We start from the raw sequence: 19,526 nt of genomic DNA, 5'->3' as shown, positions 1-19,526 counted from the left end.
CACATGAAATCACAGTGCTGCTGCCTCACCTCTCCTAGAGTTTGGATCTTTTTTGGGGGGACGATGCATCCTAGTCCCTTCTCATTGAGCTTCTCACCTGGTACGTGCCATGTGCCATGTATGACTTACAGGCAGGGTCAGCAAAGAAGAGACACGAAAGTGGGCTGGAGTGAAGTTGGAGTTTGTCTTGGGAGGCTGTGGGGCTTCTTGGGGCACACAGTGGTGTCCCTTTCCTCTGAAACGGGAATCTCTGGTGGGCCGTTTGTGCTCGGATGCCGAGGACTGAGTGGAGCACACTAGCCTGGAGAATGTCCACATCCTCAGACCTGATTCTGTGCTGGGTCCCCGGGATCCAGGCCTGACCAGACCTGGCACCTGCCTGAGGAGGGTTCCCTAACTGCCCGATGTGGAAGTCCCTGCATACTCCATGCTGAGGGATACAGGCAGCAGCCAGGTTTATGGTCAGGTAGCTTTACTGGCTCATACGAGATGTGAACAGCCTGGCCACGGGAAATGCGTATGGGTTCAGAGGAAACAGCAGATGGCATTTGAAGGAGAAAGAACAGGCTTGTGGACTGGTCCCGAGGTTCTTGGGAGCAGAGTGGGAGCCACAGCAGGACCCAGACCCCATCCAGTGTGCTCCAGTGTGATGAGGGGCAGAACTGTCAGCAAAGGCTGAAAGGGCCCAAATGCATGCATTGCCTTTACAGACTGCATGAGAACAGCCATCCCAAGAGCCTCAGCGTGTGGCTCTGCATCCCCTGTGCTGGGTTCCTTACCCTGCAGCCCTGTGGGCCCTGAGGGAGGACACAGCCCTCCATAGTACACCTCAGCATTGATATGGGGACTGTACTTGTCCCTACTACCTGGCCTTGGTGGCCCAGCCAGGGCCCATGAGCACTTCCTTACCCAGGCCTCAGTTCAGGGCTGTGGTTTTGTGCAGAGATCCTCCTTGCCCATCCCCATGTCCTCCCAGTGTGCAGCCTGCCCTCTGTGCAGCCCAGTTCCCCATACCCTGAGCTGCTGCCCCAGGCTGGGCCCAAGTCAGCTGAGGCCCTGTCATATTCTGTCTGGGGGGACCTGCCTCTCAACAATCAATATCAATTGTTTTAATGTTGCTGTCAGCTGTCTTGGATTGGAGGTTGGGTGAGGGTGGCAACAAAGGAGAGAAGGAGACTTCATGTTTATTTAGTTTTCCCAAGGCAAGTATCCCTGTTTGTGGTATAAATATTCCAGAAAGCTCTCCAAGGATCAAATGCCTACTTCAACCCAGGCCTCCTGCATGATAATACTTGGGCTCCAACTAGAAAGGTGCATCTCAGCCTTTGCAGAGTGTGCCCCCCAAGAGTCTGTGGCAGTGGATCCCCCGATGCTCCCTACTCATTCCCTGTCCCTGTAGCAACTACAGTTGTAAAAGGCTCTTTGGCAGTTACGTAACTTGGCCCTCAAAGGGTTTCTGCCCAGCGCCTCCTTTCTGGCTTAGTCTGGGCACCACTGCTTCCCATGGTCTGGAGATGGTGTCTCCGGAGATCTTTCTGCATCTGAAGTTTTGTCACTTCCATTGGGGTGGGAGGAATGGATGAGGCTGGTGGAGAAGCTGCTGGCTACAGGAGCTTGTACAAAAATGCTTGTCGTCTGTTGATGACCAGGCCCTCGGTGTGCATGCATGTGCGTGTGCAATTTACTGAGACTCTTTTCATTCCATTTCCTCCCCACTTTCCTTCCCTCATTTAGGTTTCTTGAAATCCAGAAGCCCAGACTCTGTAAGGTGATTCGTGTGCTCGCCTTTGCTTATCCGTACATGTGGGACTCCCTCCCCATCTTCTACAGGGTAAGGACTGGCTGTGTCTCCTCTCTGCCTGTTGGCAACACCAGGAAGTCAGTTGTTTTCCTGAGCTTCTGGGGGTCACAGCACTGCAATGGGAACTGTAGAACAAAACAGGAGTCGAGACCTAGGTGAAGGGGGCCAGCCCCTCCACACCTGTGGGTATTTCTCGTCAGGTGGGACGAGAGACTGAGAAAAGAAATAAGAAAAATTTTTCTTAGTACAGATCAAAATGGAATTTCTTATGTCTTCCTTTTTCTACATAGACACAGTAACAGTCTGATCTATCTTTCTTTCCCCTGCACCCAGGTGCTGCCTTGGTGGCACTTGAGGAGTGGTTAGGAGATGGCCTAAGCACAGAGGCCCTGACTGACAATATGACTGGGGGCTCAGGAATGTCATAGAGCCAGGCAGAGCAGGCAGCCTGGGGCTGAGTGGAGTGAGCAGGAGAGCGAGTTCTGCAGGCAGGTCTCCAATACTTGCTGTCAGTCCCTGGGCCAGTTCTCTATGCCTCAATGTCCCTCATCTGTAAGCTGGGCTTGATAATACCTCATGGGCTGTGGGGAGGATTACACAGAGAACATGTAAAGTGCTGACTGTTAGCAAGAGTTCGGGAATGCATTGTTCCATCATCAAGCAGTATACTGTTAATATTGAAGGAAAAGGCATGAACGAGGGTCTTAAAGGAGCGATGGGAACGAGATGGAGAGCATAAAGGAAGAGGGTATAGTAGGGACAGCAAGTAGGACAAGAAGGGGAAAGTCCATGCACTTTCAAACCATATGGGCTTGAGTTCAAATTCTGGTCCCACTGCTCACTGGCTGTGTGACCTCAGGCAGGGCACGCAACTCTCTGAGCCTCAGATTAGTTTCCTCATCTGTACATGAGGGTACCAGCCCTCCTTTGTAGGGGGTAATGAGGATTAATCAAAACAATGGATCTGATAGGCTCTGCAGTGCCTATCCAGTACCCGGTGAGTGAAGTTTCCTCCCAGAGGCAGTGTCCTGTGGGCTTGAAGAATAAAGCCCAGATGGCAGGGCTGAGGGACAAGGGGAGGGGCTGAGCTCCACCCAGCAGCTGGGACATTGAGCACGTTCTCTGTGCTCTGCCTCTGTGGGTCTGGAGGAGCGCCAAAGATGGGGCTGCAGCCCATTCCCTCACTCTTTCCTCGAGGGCGCAGACCACACACGGGAAACCAAGAGCAGATAGAGCAATACTGTCCCATGTGCCTCCAAATCAGGCAGTGCAAGTCCTGTGTTGTGACAAGCGTTGTGTGCTTCTGGCATGTGGCTGAGTCAGAGGAGGGCAGAGGGAAGGGGAGGTCCAGTTCTAAGTGCCAACGTTGATGTTGGAATCAGCCTGCCTGGATTCAGATCCTGACTTCATTTCTCACTAAGTGATATGCAAGTCACTCTCTGGCCCACTCTCCTCATCTGCAAAATGGGGAAAATGGAGTCTGCCTTGTGATAATTGTGGCTCAGGTGAAATGATGCATGTAAGAGGCCTGGTTTGCTGCCCTCGGTAAGTGGTGGCTGCTATGACTGTTTATAACAATAATACAAAAACTACACTTAGCTCTGAAACAGTATAGTCGCCACGATTGATACTTTTGGATGACTCAGAAGGCCTTCCAGGGATTTCTAGGCCTTAAAGCCTTAATTAGGAGCACCAGTTCAATGGATGTGCTGATAAAAAGTAAGTTCCAGCTTGAATCCACTATACAATTAACCCTCAAACACGGGTTTGAAGTTATACATGGGTTTTCTTCCACCTCCGCCACTCAGGAGACAGCAAGACCAACCCCTTTTCTTCTTCCTCCTCCTCAGGATTCTCAAAAACACTTGCTTTTCTCTAGCTTACTTTATTGTAAGAATACAGTATATAATACATATACAAAATATGTGTTAATTGGCAGTTTGTTACAGGTGAGGTTTCCAGTCAACAGGAGGCTATTAGTAATTAAGTTTTGGGGAGTCAAAGTTGTACATGGACTTTTGACTGCAGGGGGTCAGTGCCCCTAGCCTGTATGTTAAGAGTCAATTGTACTTACATTTTACCCCCAGAAAGAGTACCAATTATCTAATAGGATTTTTGTCTTTCCTTTCCTTTCCCATTCCTTCCTCCTTTCCTTTTTCTCCCTGCTTCAGTAAGTAAATAACCCAAAAGACTCTCACGAGCATTTAGGGGATTGAAATACAATAGTCTCGAGTCTCAATCGACTACACTCAGGATAGGAGTTCCGCTCACATGGTGCCTGAGTTTCCTCTCCCAGGCCACAGACCTGAGGAGGTGAGGGCCTTGGCCTCTGGAGTTTGTGTGTGTGTACTGACGTGTGTGGGTGTCAGAGCCCCCAAAGTCCCAGCTGCAGGTGCTGAGAAGGAAGAGGGCCTGCTCAGGCCTGTCCTCTCAAGACCTGATGTTTCTTTAAACACCTGCAGCTATTCCTGTTCCCTGGGGAGAGTGCACAAAATGAAGCCACCTCCTACCACCAGAAGCACATGATCATGACCCTCCTGGCCTCTTTCTTGTACTCTGCACACCTGCCGGAGCGCCTAGCCCCAGGACGCTTTGACTACATCGGTGAGTGGGCAACAGCCCTGCTGCTCTGCTCATTGCCCACCTGGCTGGGCAGTGTCCTGTTCCGGACTCTAGCGCATGGAGCTGCAAAGGGCAGGGAGGGGCAGGGAGAGAGGCCAAGGTGAGTACCACTGCAAGTTGACAGAGGCCAGGATGTCCGCAGCAGGTGCACTGTTAGGTAGTATGGGTAGGATGAAGGGCAAGTGGGCCCAGGAGCCTAAAGCATTTTGATGGGGTATGGAGCCAGTGTGTCCTATTGTCATCCAGAACATGGATCCCATTATTAAATGAACATTGGGGCTGGGTGTGGTGGCTCATGCATGTAATCCCAGCACTTTGGGAGGCCAAGGTGGGCAGATTACTTGAGCCTGTGCTCAGGACAATCCTGAGTGACACAGTGAAGCCCTGTTTCTACAAAAAAGTACAAAAATTAGCCGGGTGTGGTGGCGTGTGCCTGTGGTCCCAGCTACTCAGGAGGCGTTGGCTTGAGCCTGGAAGGTTGCGGCTGCAGTGAGCCATGATGGTGCACTGCACTCTAGTCTGGGCGAGAGAGATTCTATCTGAAGAAAAAAAGTACATTGGGGGCAGCCGAGGACAGGAAGAGGAAAGACAGGATGAAGATGGCTCTGAGGGTACCAGACAACAGGCGGCTGTGCAGAAAAGGGAAAAGGGAAAAGGGGAAAGCATCTTTCTTTGTCTTGAGCATGGTGGGCAGGAGGCGGCCAGGAGTTCATGGTAGAACAGTGGTTTCTCAAGGGGTGGTCGTCAGCCAGCAGCATCAGCATCATCTGAGAACATGCAGATTCTTAGGCCCCACCACAGACCTCCTGAACCAGAAACTCCAGGAGTGAAACCCAATACTCACACAGAGGCCGAGTCATCCTCCAGATGAACCTGAGCTCAATGAAGTTCCAGATGATGTGGTGGAGAGAAGGTGTCAGAGTCACGGGTGTTTCCACCTGCTGGCAGAGTTCTTTCCCCTCTCTGTCTGGGGAAGGAGGGGCGGGGCCCTGCAGAATGTGCCTCCTCTGCTCTGGCTATGGGACTGGTTAGGAGGAGGCATCCTTGCATCACTTCTGGTGAGGATGACAAGACTTTGGGGTGAGAGTTCCTTAGATGAGTACATGGGAATCAAAGGACCAGTCATTGTCCCCACCAGGGTGGGGAGCTTGCTTCTCTCCAAGCCCATTTTGTTCCTGATTTTCCATCTCCTTCCACTAAGAGATGTGGCCAGATGCAGTTTGTTTGATCTGATTAAAGTTTTATCTCTTTTTCCTCTTTTGTTGTGTCAGAAGGGGTTTTAACTAGCAAAATGCTTAGAGAACAGATTTCCAAAAAGGAGGAAAAGGAGAGGCCAGGGAATCGGAGTCACCAGCATCCTGACTGCCATGTCCACCTCCCCAGCCCCCCTTGATGAAGTAGAGGTGGCTGTGTAGCAAGTTTTGGGGTTGCAGGAAAAATAGCCCTGGGCCTTCTTTTGCTACCACTCAGGTTTCTTAATAACATTTTATTCATTCAACTCTGTCCCATCTTCTTGGGCCTAGGGGTACAGAGCTGAAAAACACCCCTCTGGGGGACATTTCCTAGACAATAGTTCATGACAGATCATTAACAAGATTTGGGACATTCTCAGTCCTTAACTAACAGTCTGCTGGAGGTGGGAATCCCTCTCTGGCCATGAGCCCCAGGTTTCCTGGGAAGTGCTGGCCTGGCATGGTTTGGCCCACAGGAAGCTCCTCCCTATTCCTGTTAGGCAGGATTGTTGAAATCACTCTTCCTGCTGCAGCCACATTTCAGATACATCCAATGCTGATGGCTCTTTCTGTCTTTTATCTCACGCCCCAGTGGAGACAGGTTTGAGCGTCAGCTGGAGAAGGTGGCTAGTTACTGCTCTGCTTTGCCCTGTGTCCTGAGAGCACAGCTCTCTGCTGGAGATGAAACCACTTTGCTGCATCACATACACATTTGGAAATCATACACCGCCCATTAGTATAGCTTGAGCAAGGCAGGCATGGCAGCTCCAGGCACACCTTCTTCCTAGAGACAGATACTGGGGGCCTCACAGCTCCCTGTTGTAGGAAACTTGTCAGACATCCACTTGAGAATCCTGAACCCTTCTACATTCTTATTCCTAACTCTGCTCCTGCTCAATAGTAGAGGTGACCAGGCTGGGTCAAGTCCTAGGACACATTTATTGAGTATTTCTTCTGAGATAGGTCCTGAGGGTGCAACACTAAATTTTCAATTTTTCTAGAGATAGGATCTCACTGTGTTGCCCAGGCTGGTCTCAAAATTCCTGGGTTCAAGCAATCCTCCTGCCTTGGCCTCCCGAAGTTCTGGGATTACAGGTGTGAGCCACCATGCCCAGCCTTTTTATTTTATTTTTTTTAAACCAAAAGAGAATCCTTATTTAACTTTTATGTTGTATTAGTTCGCTAGGGCTGCCATAACAAAGTATCACAGACTGTTGTGGCCTAAACAACTGAAATTTATTTTCTCACAATTCCGGAGGCTGGAAATCTGAGATCAAAGTGTTGGCAGAGTTGGTTTCTCCAGAGGCCTCCTCTTTGGCTTGATGGCCATTCTTTCCATCTGTCTTTACATGATCTTTTCCTCTACATACATGCATGTCTGTGTCCTAACCTCCTTTCTTTTTTTGAGACAGAAGTCTCTGTCTGTCGCCCAGGCTGGAGTGCAGTGGCATGATCTCGGCTCCCTGCAAGCTCTGCCTCCCGGGTTCACGCCATTCTCCTGCCTCAGCCTCCTGAGTAGCTGGGATTACAGGTGCCCGCCACCATGCCTGGCTAATTTTTGTATTTTTAGTAGCGATGGGCTTTCATTATGTTAGCCAGAATGGTCTTGATCTCCTGACCTTGTCATCTGCCCACCTCAGCCTCCCAGAGTGCTGGGATTACAGGCATGAGCCACCGCACCTGGCCTAACCTCCTTTTCTTATAAGGACACCAGCCACAGTGGATTAGGCCCACCATAGAGACTTCATTTTTACCTAATTATTTCTCTAAAGAGCCTATCTGCAAATACGGTCTCATTCTGGGGGTTAAGACTTCAGCACATGTATTTTTCAGGGACATCATTCAGCCCATGACACATGTGATCTCCTCCTTACTCCTGGGGTCTGAGTGTTGTCCCCCAAAGCTGCCCCTGACCCTAGGCATTGGACTTGTTTCCTCACCAACCACCAACCACCCAGCATGTCCCTGTCCCTGTCACTCCCACTACCCTCTACTGTGCTCCCAGGCTCTGTGATGAGCACCATGTAAGCTGGGTCCAGCATGGCACTGGCGAGGAAGAATCCTGGTCATATCTGTGACTAACTGGCAGTAGGGAGAGGTCCACTTGGTTAGTGGCCAACAGAAAATTCAACCAGCTTCTCCCTCAGCATTGAATGAAACTCTGAGCTGATCAGTGCTGGCTCGCCAGAGATGACCTTTGGTGCCTAATTTTTTCATCTGAAAAATGTGACTGGTGGATAGTTGTTTTAAAAAAGAATTTGGATTTGGTTTTCTCTGATGGGCCTTTTATTTTTCCCATATTGCTTCTTAAAAATAAATTTATTAAGGTGTATATCACATATTCAATAATTCCCCAATGTCAAGTATACAATTTAATGATATTTTCAGTAAATTCACCATACATCAGTTTTAGAACATTTTCATCCCCTCCATCAGACCCATGCACTGTTAATCCCTATTCTCACCCCGCTTGAGGCAGCCACTAATCTACTCTCTGTCTTTATGGATTTGCATATTCTGGAGATTTCATATAATATGTGGTCTCCTGTCTGGTTTCTTTCACTTAGCATCATTTTTAGCATACATGCCATAGCATGTATCAGTACTCATTCCTTTTCACTGCTGATCTTGACGGCCTTTTGTGTTTGCCATAGGTCACAGTCACCAGCTGTTTCATGTGTGTGTGATCCTGGCCACGCATATGCAGATGGAGGCCATACTTCTGGACAAGACTCTGAGGAAGGAATGGCTCCTAGCCACCTCCAAGCCCTTCTCTTTCTCTCACATAGCCGGAGCCATACTTCTGTGCATCATCTTCAGCCTCAGCAACATAATTTATTTCTCAGCTGCTCTGTACCGGATTCCCAAGCCGGAATTACACAAAAAAGAAACATGACTCAGACCATAAGCTTTTCATGCCAAATGTCAACATAAAGCTGCAACACCCTAACCACCACAAGCCGGAGGCGGTTACAGCTTATCATGGCCTAAAATATTCATAATGGTTGGTGTCTTTTGAATGAATTCATGTCAAAAAGGTATTCAGCTGGGGAAATTTCTCCAAATGTACACTGGTTCTGTGTGTGTGATTTTAAAAGGAGAGCATGGTTCAAGCAAGTCCTTGTTAAGGCAAACTATTGATATTTCATTAATTTTAAATTTACTTAAAATGGAGTTGTTTTATTCTATTTAAACAATTGGATTGAGCATATTACTCTGGAGCTTTGTAATATTATTTAAAAATGAATCTTGCTTCATTTGATGAATTTCATGTCACAAAGCTTCTCTCAAGAGCTCTCGTAGTGGCCTGTCAACTACTTTGGGAGAATGAACCAGGTCAGTCACTAGGAGGACCTGAGAAAGGAAGTTGGTCACTGAGCGCCTTGGGGACTGGGAAAACATTCCAGAATGAAGAGAGCTGTTTGGGGAGAGACCTTCTTCCCTTCTCCCCCTAGTGAAGGGAGAACAGAAGGGGAGTCCTATCTTCCCACAAGTCCATTCTGCCTTCAAAGTGCAAGTTCTCAATGTCATTCTGGATTTGGAATTTGTCAGATTTTTTCTTAAAAATCCACAGCAGGGTGTCGTGTGTTCTGTTATGCTGTTTTCTGGTTGCCAGTTTGATCTGCAAAGTATTATTCGGTGCAGGAAAAATGTGTTAAACTATAAGAATTGGCTGAGTTAATCCCAATTGGTTGTGCTCATCTGCCACATTTTAAACCAATGGAAATTGCTATATTTGGGGATGTCATACATTTGATATTGCTTCAGGATTTCAAATATATTGCAAAATTTGGTATGCATATGCATAAGATGTTAATGACCTTGCCAGTGGGGTGGTCACATATAATGTTCTCAAGCTTTACTGTGAATCAGAAACATCTAGTAAGCTTGTGACAAATGCAGACTCCTGGGGAAAACCAGGGGATTCTGCTTCACTAGGTTAAATGTAGGTTTTGTAGAGGAGATCTGCACTGGAGCAAGTCTCCCAGATGGTTCTAATACAGGAGGGCCAGAGGCCAAACTTGAAGAACTGCTGGTGTTACACATTCCAGAAGGCATTGGACCTATCAGCTTCGCTTCGCCTGATCTCAAGTTTTAGCAACTCACCAACTAAGGCGTACCCCCCATTTTATGTTCGAGTTTTCTGCTCTGAATAGTTCTAAAACACTGAGAATTTTCTCATTTGTTGTATTACTGATTAAAGTTCAGTATTTCATGGTGTTTTCAGGGAACACAGAAATGCAGATGCAAAACAACTTTTGACAGAGGCCCATCAAACCCTGATCTGCACTTGGTAATTACTTAGGGGGCCTTCCTCACAATGCAAGATCCTTTTTGCTGACTCAGGAATACCCCACATCTTAGACTACTGCCTCTACCATTAACTAGCCCAGACATTTGAATGGCCTTGTAAATAGCTCACTGTCTAATCCTCTAAGGACAAGTAACAATTTATATTGGATGAGAGTGGTCAAGAAATATGATTTCATTAGTTTTATTATCTGTTTACTTTATTATCTGGGGAAGGCAGATGATAACATTGTATGGGCTGGTAAATTTTTGGTACATTAATTGCAAGCTGCATGACAAAATTTGTTTTTTTGGCAACAATCTGACATTATTAGTGGAATTCCACATCAACAGGGCCGTGAGCTTCCATTTCATCTTACTGTAACTTCAATTTTATGGCAAAAATAGGTACAAAGTTTAAATACCCCTTTCTAGTAATGCCAAAGACATACAGTGTTTTAAATTCTCTACTTTATAGATAACAAAATAATGTTTAGCTCAGTAAGAAATAAAGTATGAGTGATCAATTTGAAGGATTTTTAGATTATTTAATCTTTGCTTATGTTGCTTTTTCACGATTAATGATGAAAATGAAATGTTAAATCAACAAAATAACATCCAATGTTTCATAACATTTATAATAAGTTTGGTAAACTTTAGTCCCATTATATACTTTTGGGGACAGTGTTATAAATCAGAATTTTACAACAGTTTGCAGCACACTGATTTGAAAGTTTCCACTGCAAAATGAGAAAGGGTTCAAATATATTAATTATTATTAAGTATTAAGTAATAGGCATTAGATGTCTAATGTGAGTATAATTTCATCCAAGCCATTTCAGAAAGTCTAAAAGGTTGGCAGGGGGTCAGCTAAAGACCTCACTGGAACGGGTCTCAATTTTTAAAAAGTGTGTCACTACACTTAAGAGATGTGACACATTCCCATTGGTAACAATTGCTCACCATGGCATTGTCTCAAAAAAGGCTATGGCGGGGAGGGTGGCACATTCCTAATGGAATGTACCTCTCCTCGCTCCCCTTAAGAAGCGCTACTCTAAAATTTACCAGACCTTACAACTGTGATAAAACTTGAATGTGTATGAATAAGGCCATTCAGTTAAGTTTACCTCCCTTTACCCATTGAAGGGGTTCCATTGCTTTTTTTTTAGAAAATAATTCTCATCTTTTTTCTAAAGAAATGAATTTTTGGCTGGTCTGAAGGTAGTGAGTTAGCTCAATTGATTGTTCACAGTCAGTTATAGATCAAGCTCCTTGTTCTACTCTTCCCCTCTTCTCACTACTGCACTTGACTAGTCTTAAAATAAAAAAGAACGAATGAATGAATTACTCTGTAGCTGGATGCAGCGGCTCATGCCTGTAATCCCAGCACTTTGGGAGGCTGAAGTCGGAGGACTGCTAGAGCCTAGGGGTTTGGGACCAGCCTGGACAATAGAGCCAGACACTGTCTCTATTAAAAAATTTTAAAACTAGCTGGCTGTGGTGGTGCACACCTGTGGTCTTAGCTACTGTGGAGGGTGATGTGGGAGGATTGCCTGAACCCAGGAGTTGGATGCTGCAGTGAGCTATGATTGCACCATTGCACTCCAGACTGGGCAACAGGGTGAGACCCTGCCTAAAAAAAAAAAAAAAAAAGAATTTGTAATTGTTGGTAGGATGTTGTGGGAAATTTAGAGGCCTTCTGAGTATAAAGCGGTTTAAATATTTGGTCTGCTGAAGTCTTTCTGGAAGTGTTGTACAACACTTCAAAACATATTATTTGAATGTCAGCCTCTGATTTTCTAGTCAACAATCCATTAAGGCAAAGACCTGTTTTCAAACTCAGATGTTCTCCAACTTACACTAATGTCTGGTTTTCTTGAACTATGTGAGAGAAAAAAATAAACAGAATTTATTTATTATCATAAAGTCATCCTGTTTGCCACTTAATTTGGTTATGTTTTATCTACCACACTGCGTGTTCATTCACCATGAGAAACAGATCCCTGTACACATGTACATCAGTAAATCATTCAATGAATAGTTAGTGCTTAGGATGTATAGAATGACCACTGTCCTAGGAACTGGGGATACGCAAATGAAAAAAACCTATAATGTCCCTCCCCAAAGAGGCTAGTGTTCTGGTTGGGCAGGCAGACAAGATGTATAGATGAATCCAGATAATAGGTGTTGTAAAGAAACTAAGTCTAGTAGGGCATGTGAATTGATGGTCACTCTGATAAGCTGACATTTGAAGAAGACTTGATGGGCATAAAGGAGCCAGTCTTGTCAGCTTGTCGGGGGAAGGCACTGCAGGTTGAGCTAAGTAGAGGGGTCCCAAGGCTGGCAGGTACTTGTTCTACCGGAAGGATGTTAACTCCAGAAGATACCTGGATGACTTGACTTTTGAAGAATTCTGAGATTTGCCTGATTTTTTTTCCCTTGAGAAACTGCCCGTAGGGCTTTCCTATGTCTCTTGGTACTTGTATGGAATGTGTCAACTCGTAAGAAATGAACTTCAGACAGTTGCCACGCTCATTCTCTTAATGCTAAGCAACAGATTTCTGAAACAGGCTGAACTTGTTTGCCTCCTCCAGAACACAGAAGGAAAGGCCCTCAAAGATCATTTAATTCAGCCCTTTTAAAATTTGTCTGATGATGTATAATGCAGATTCTCAGGCCCAAACGTACTGACACAGACTACCCACAGTGGGGGAGGGGATCCTGTAGTTTCACATTTTTAGCTAAAACTGTAGGTAATTTTTAATATAAGGGAGTTTAGAGGCACTGATATAGTCCAACCATTTTTAAACACAATTTCGGACTTAGAAAAATGTTGCAAAATAGTGCAAAGAATTCCCAGGTAGTTTTCTACTTTTCACCTTTTCTCCTTTCCCCCCTTTTCCAACAGTGAGAAACCTGACTCCCGTTAGCCACAATATGGTTTATTTTATTATTTTTAATTTTTTTTTTTTTTTTTTGAGACGAAGTCTCACTCTGTTGCCCGGGCTGGAGAGCTGTGGCACGACGTTGTCTCACTGCAACCTCTGCCTCCCGTGTTCAAGCAATTCTTCTGCCTCAGCCTCCTGAGTAGCTGGGATTACAGGCACGTGCCACAATGCCTGGCTAATTTTTGTATTTTTAGTAGAGACACGGTTTCATCATGTTGGCCAGGCTGGTCTCGAATTCCTGACCTCAGGTGATAGACCTGCCTCAGCTTCCCAGCATGCTGGGATTACAGGCACGAGCCACCTCGCCCAGCCCATAATACATTTTATTTGCTCAACCCTAGAATGTACAGAATGTTGTTTCAGAATTATCAACTAATGTCAGTGCCTACTAATTAGAATTCAACACGTTTCAAGTTTTTTTTTGTCTTGAGCCTGAGGGCAAGCTTGATTCTAAATAGTCACAGTTATCTGGGGTTTTTCCCCCTTTCTGTGTATGTTATTTATTTGAAATATAGTTCAAGTCATTTGTTTCTTTTCCTGTAAATTTTACAGTCCCCCAACCCCCCAACACACACACACACACATACACACACACACACGTTGATTTTATTAATTTGTGTTTTGTGTATGTAAACATTAACATCTAATCATCCATGTTACAAATGGCCTGGTGAGAGAGATTCATGGCCTGGGAACCTGAGACAATGTTTCCAAGGCCACTGAGTGACCAGCAGGCCCTGGGAGGGAGCAGCGTGTGCAGCATGTCCAGGCTCCCAAGGCAGTGCTGTCTCCATTTTACTGCCTCCCCTCAAACACACTGGGCTTCAGCAGTTTCTGGTCATTGGTGTTTACTTGGTTCCCACAGCTGGACTTGCTTGTCTGGGTGTTTGGATTAATATATGGTTTCAAATTTGTGTAGTGTCAGCCCCTCTTCAATGATTTGCATAAGACTCTCATGGTCCAATTTAATAGTTTCTAATAAAGTTAAACTTACCATAAGACCCACAATCCCACCTAAGAGAAATACACTGACATAAAGACTTTTACACAAATAATTATACCAGTTTCATAATCTCCAGAAAGTAGAAACAATCTAAATGTCCAACTGGTGAATGAATAAATTGTCCTGCATTCACACAGTGGAATAGACTCAGCAACAAAAAGGGAACAAATTACTGGTACACGCAACATGTTGTTGAATATCAAAGCATTATGCTGAGTGAAAGAAAAGACACGCTGGAAAAGGCAAAACTATAGGGAAGAAAATCAGAAAAGTGGCTGCCAAGGCCTGGGAGTAGGGGCAGTACAGAGAATTTTCCACTGTGATGGAAATATACATTTGATGTGGTTACAGCACACTATATATTTGTCAAATACATAGAACAATACAAATAAAAAGGGTCCATTTTACTGTATGTAAATTATACCTAAAATACTTGACTTTAGAAAGAAAAAAGCCCCTCAGTTCTCCTCTCCCCACCCTCCTACCCTCACTCCTGCCCTGGATCTCTAATTCTACAGTAAAATGCAAATCTTTTAATGGCTACAGGGAGCCCTTTGCTATTTTTGAATAGAGAAATGATGTAATTATTTGGTAGTTTTAAGGAAATTAATAAGCCAGAGAGCTTTAATACAGAAGTGAGGGAGGAAGAAGAAACTGACCTGAAGAGAAGCTGGGGGTGGTGCGGTGTAACTGGGTCCTCAACTGGAGTGTTCTTTGAAGGGATGATTCATTCATCCCTTCAAGCCATGTATGGGGCACCTGCGCTGCTAGGCACTGGGCATGCAACAATGCCATCTAGTGAGGCTGTGGGGATAAGCCAGTAGAGGAGACAGGAATGAACAGTGCCAATTGGAATGTGAGTGCTGAAACAAGTCAACAGGTGCAGTGAGTGGGAAAGGGCAGTTTTGGGGCCGTGAGGGCTGTACCACGGGGCCCAGTATCCACAGCAGGGTAGCTAGCAGATCTGCAGCGAAGGAAAGGCAAGGCATTGTCAGAGGAAAGGAGGGAGAAGAGCGTGACAGCACAGAGAATGGCATGTGAGCCCAGCGTGTTCAGGGCACTGCAGTTCAACATGACTGGAGGGGACGGGGCAGTGATGGGTGATGAGCCCCAGAGGAAGCGCCTCAGGGCCCTGTGGTGGGTCTCCAACAACGGGGAAGCACTGCAGAGTTTCATACAGGTGTGTGACATAATCAGATTTGTGATTTAGAGGTGAGCAAAATGGAAACTGGATTGGAAGGTGGCAGCAGAGAGGCCTGTTAGGACATTGCTGTCTTCATTAGACAAGAGATGATGGTGGCCAACGAGATGGAGAAAAGTGGAGCGGTTTGGAGGTTTGGCTACTTAGTATGTAGAACTGTTAAGATTTAGTGATTGAATATTGAGACAGAAGACAGAAAAGCCAAAAATGGTGCCTTAGACTCTGGCTTGGCAGATGCCATCCACTGAGAGGCAGCAAGTTTGGGAGAAGAGATTAGAATGTGTTAGGTGTGAGATGCTTGTGGGATATCAAAGTGGAGAATCCAGAAGACAGTTGGATATATGGCTCTAGACCTCAGAAGAGCAAACATGAATGGTATATGAAGCCATATGAGTGCTTGAGAGTGCCTAGGGAGAAGGTACACCTAGTGACCAGCTCTAAATCCTGAACCACAACATTTAAGGGAGAAAAAAAGAACTCACAAAGGAGACTGAGAAAGAAGGGCTAGACAGCTAGGAGAAAAAATAAAGGCATGGGAAGAAAGGAATGGGCAACATTTTTTAGTGTTGTTAAGAAGTCAAGACAGACAATGGTCAATTAGATTTAGCATCGAGGCAGTGGTAATTTTGGTGACAAAAGGTCCAATGGAGAGTCTGAGGTAGAAGCTAAACTGAAGAGCAACTAGGAGATAAGTAGTCAGCAACCAAGCCCAATTCCGAAATGATAAACATTCCAAACTCTAGGCCAGGCGCAGTGGCTCAGGCCTGTAATCCCAGCACTTTGGGAGGCCGAGGCAGGTGGATCACTTGAGGTCACGAGTTCGAGACCAGCCTGGCCAGCATGGTGAAACCCCATCTCTACTAAAAACACAAAAAAATTAGCCGGGCATGGTGGCACACGCCTGTAGTCCCAGCTACTCGGGAGGCCGAGGCAGGAGAATCGCTTGAACCCCAGAGGTGGAAGTTGCAGTGAGCCGAGATTGCGCCACTGCACTCCAGGCTGGGTGACAGAGACTCCGTCTCAAAAAACAAAACAAAACAAACAAACAAACAAAATAACAAACTCTAGCTTGACAGCAAAGTCCTAATGATTCAAAGACTTCCACATAAGAAGCAAAGCAATAAAAGCACTAGGAAACAAAAAATGGGTAATAAAATAAAAAACTCAGAATGGATATATTTTTTTTTAGTATGACACAAAACAGAAGCCATAAAAGACAGACAAATCTGTCTACCTGAAATTTTTTCTAAGCTGTCACAAAACATATACAAATAAAAATAACCTAAATGTGAACAATAAAAATATTTAAACTCGTATTTTGGATGAGGACCAATTTTTTTAATATAAGAACTTTCACAACTCATTAAGAAAAACTAACAGCCAATAGAACAAAGAGGCAAAGAATATGAATACAGTTCATAGAGAAGGAATCAAAAGAGCTCTTAAATAGATGAACAGAGAACATCATTTATCTGAAAATAAACGAAAAATTTAACTACATGTTTTTTCTCACCAGTTGATAACAGATACCAATAGATTGATATCTACTGAAAAGTTTGATAACACTTTGAGAATTGTGGAGAAATAGGCACTCTCATACAGGCTGGTGGGAGTGTACATTTGGACAGCTTATGGAGAACAATTTGCAATATCTGTGAAATGTTACACATGTGTATACTTTGACTCAGCAATTCTGTTTCTAGAAATGTGTCCTACATATTTACCTGCATTGTATAAATTTCCAAGTTTATTCACTATAGCTGTATCTGTAATAGCAAAAATTGGAACCATCCTAATGTGCAATGTAGGGGTGGAAAAGGTGATACTTTTCTTTACTCATCTTAAGGGTCACAGCTGACATTACCATAACAAAAGACAGGTTAACAAGATAAACGGATAACTAATTTATTGAATCACAGCTTTATGTGGTGTAAGTGCCTTCAGAAATGAAGACCCAAAGACCCAGGGAAAGCTGTCCATTTTTATGCTTACATGAGATGAAGAATGGACAGCTGTGTAGAAATGTGATTGGACAAAAGGAGTATGATCTAATGGTAACAGACTGAAGGAGGAACCCAGCAAGTCCTGTCTGTTCAGATTCTTCTTGGCCTCTCTGTGTAGCTTTCCTTCTTCCTGAATGTAGGGCAAGACCCTTTTGGAACAAGGGTCTTATGACAAGGTACATCAAAGAATTTCTTTATGGCCAGCTCTTACACAAAAAGGTGGGGGAAGGCTAGATTAATATTTCTAGGTTTTTCTAGAATAATGTTTCTGGCTTGCTTGGGTGAAAAGGGGTTCTAGTTTCCATGACTCGCCTTGGGGAACAGAAATTCTGATTTCTATTATTTGCTTTAGGAGACACAGAAGGGTAGGAGACAAGAAGGCAGGAGAAAGTCAGAGAGAGACTTTGCTTCTAAGGCTTCTCTGAGGCACTTTCAATCTTCTTTAGTTCAAAGCACTCAGTGTGCCAAAGAGCCATACTTTGCGGTGTTGTTTCCTGAGCACCAACGATATGGGCCAAGGATATTAAATTGTGACTATCCTTACCAGTGCTGTCGTCCTTTAGGAAGTTGAGAAGGGGCTAGAATTCCATGAGAGCCCAGGTGTAGATGTGTATTTGATAGTCATCGGCTTAGGATCAAAGACTGAAGTGATATAGAATCAGTTCATCTAAGGCAAGAGAGTAGGTTCTAAAGGGCAACCTTTAGAACCTACTCTTCAAGGGTAAAGACCAAATTTTATTCATCTCCACAAGGCAAGGATCAAACACAATCAAGATTAGATAAAAAATAGGCCGGGCGCGATGGCTCACGCCTGTAATCCCAGCACTTTGGGAGGCCAAGGTAGGCGGATCACCTGAAGTCAGGAGTTTCAGACCACCCTGGCCAATATGGTGAAACCTCATCTCTACTTAAAATACAAAAATTAGCTGGGCGTGGTGGTGCGCACCTGTAATCCCAGCTACTTGGGAGGCTGAGGCAGGAGAATTGCTTGAACCTGGGAGGCGAAGGTTGCTGAGGTGAGCTGAAGACTGCAGCCTGGGCGACAGGGCAACTCCATCTCAAAAAATAAAAAAGGAAAAAAAAAAAAGATTTGATAAAATAATGTACATATAGGACAGAGCTGGAGGGAAACCCAGGAAAGTTGAATCAGAGAGAGAAAAGAAGCCAAGATAATGTGGTGACTTGGAAGGCAGACAGAGGGAGCCTGAGACTCGGAGCAGGGCACAGCACAGGAATACAACACTTTTCACCGGAACGACATTCCGACCTCTGAATCAACCCTGGAAAGGCCCCTCCATTGAACTTCTTGTGATGGAGGAAAAGAAACCCTCAATATCCTCATCGCAAGGCGGAAGAGTTTAAATACCATACCTCAAGATCTCCCTCCAGCCCTGACACACAACTCCGCCGCCCTTTTGGCGTCGGTCGCCTAGGAGACAAACGCCACTTCCGGTAGCGCAGTCACTTCCTCGGAGGTCCTGCCGCTCCCTGCGGACGGGCGCTGATTGGCCCGTTTGAAATGCGCCAGGCGGGAGCTCACCTGGGCTCTTAGCGTCGCCGCCGGCTTCGCAGAGCACCGCGCTTTAGCCGCGGAGTTCCAGTTCCTGCTGCCGGTCCTAACGTCCCGCAGTCTTCGCCAGCTCGCCGTCCCGTGCGCGCGTTTGGGCGGCGTGGAGCCTGCTGCCATGAAGTCAGCGTGAGTACGAGGCCACCGAGCAGGGAGGGAGGGCGGACGGGGGCCGGGGCCGCGGGGCTCGGGGCAGGCGTCTCCTCGCAGGCCGCGGCCGGATGCCGACAGCGCGGACAGCATCCCGCCCGGTGCTGCTGCGGCCGCGACCCCAAAGTGGGAACCTCCACGTGTGGCAGCTCCGCGGGAGCCTGGGCGCGGAGCCCCCTGCCGCGTCGCCCCCAGCCGCCCCGACTGGGCCTCCAGAGGCCAGGAAGCGTCGGCCTGAAGCCGGGAGTGTTTTATGCCTCACCCGTTTCCCGATAGCGGGGCTGTCCTCTTCGGGTCCCCGGGACAGCCTTCCCCTTCTCAAGTTCCCCTTCTCCCTCGCTGGCTGCCGCCGCCTCCAGAGCGCAGTTGGCCGACTTAGTGCGGATCGGGGGTGGTCTCGCGTGTGGAGCCGAGGGAGTGTGCTGGGCAATGGTTAGGTGGGCTCCGTTTCTGGAGAGCCCTGGCACCGGTGATCGCCGCGAGCTTTTTTTTTTAGCCCAGCACCCTGTCCCTGAGGCCGAGCCCATCCGCTTAACACAGGCCAGTTACTTCTGCTGTATTCTGTGGCCGCAGAGAACCCCCGCCCACATTCCTAAGCCAATATTTTCGGCGCAGCATCATTCCTGGGTAAAGAAGTATTTGTCGTGCAAAGGAGAGGATTGGCTTTATTACCATTTAGGAAGTTGTTTGCAAAAGGCCACTTGTTTAT

At 46.1% G+C, this 19,526-nt stretch overlaps 3 protein-coding genes across 8 annotated transcripts in view; 2 read left to right on the top strand and 1 right to left on the bottom strand.

Annotated features, from left to right (window-relative positions):
- Positions 1–11,875, top strand: part of PAQR5 (progestin and adipoQ receptor family member 5) — a 109,375-nt gene extending 97,500 nt beyond the window's left edge. For 2 of the 3 annotated variants that reach the window (XM_030930253.1, XM_030930252.1), the window contains 3 exons: positions 1,735–1,831; positions 4,264–4,405; positions 8,310–8,848. In XM_030930253.1, the coding sequence (XP_030786113.1) occupies positions 1,735–1,831; positions 4,264–4,405; positions 8,310–8,551 (481 nt within the window). In that variant the 3' untranslated portion in view covers positions 8,552–8,848. Of the gene's footprint in view, positions 1–1,734; positions 1,832–4,263; positions 4,406–8,309 lie in introns of all 3 variants that reach the window. The other variant, XM_010363648.2, reaches the window with a different exon arrangement.
- Positions 1,174–19,364, bottom strand: LOC104662606. Of its 2 annotated transcripts, none has more exons than XM_030930255.1 (2): positions 18,472–19,364; positions 1,174–2,014 (listed from the first exon to the last, which is right to left on the bottom strand). In XM_030930255.1, exon 1 carries the CDS (start codon positions 18,908–18,910, stop codon positions 18,530–18,532), a length of 381 nt encoding a protein of 126 aa, XP_030786115.1. In that variant the 5' UTR covers positions 18,911–19,364; the 3' UTR covers positions 1,174–2,014; positions 18,472–18,529. The 2 variants fall into 2 exon arrangements, with proteins under 2 accessions (XP_030786115.1, XP_030786114.1); XM_030930254.1 differs by lacking the exon at positions 1,174–2,014 and adding an exon at positions 8,013–9,009.
- The window catches only part of KIF23 (kinesin family member 23), a 34,520-nt gene continuing 33,559 nt past the window's right edge, over positions 18,566–19,526 (top strand). For all 3 annotated transcript variants that reach the window (XM_010363645.2, XM_010363644.2, XM_030930250.1), the window contains exon 1: positions 18,566–18,796. In XM_010363645.2, the coding sequence (XP_010361947.1) occupies positions 18,786–18,796 (11 nt within the window). In that variant the 5' untranslated portion in view covers positions 18,566–18,785. The remainder of the gene's footprint in view (positions 18,797–19,526) is intronic.

The sequence above is a fragment of the Rhinopithecus roxellana genome, chromosome 5 (assembly GCF_007565055.1).
Source record: "Rhinopithecus roxellana isolate Shanxi Qingling chromosome 5, ASM756505v1, whole genome shotgun sequence".
Lineage (NCBI taxonomy): Eukaryota > Metazoa > Chordata > Mammalia > Primates > Cercopithecidae > Rhinopithecus > Rhinopithecus roxellana.
This window is presented reverse-complemented; position numbering and strand designations above follow the sequence as displayed.

What these genes read in the sequence shown, in the direction of transcription:
- LOC104662606 (XM_030930255.1), bottom strand. Translation starts at nt 18,910, where the DNA reads ATGCTGTCCGCGCTGTCGGCATCCGGCCGCGGCCTGCGAGGAGACGCC.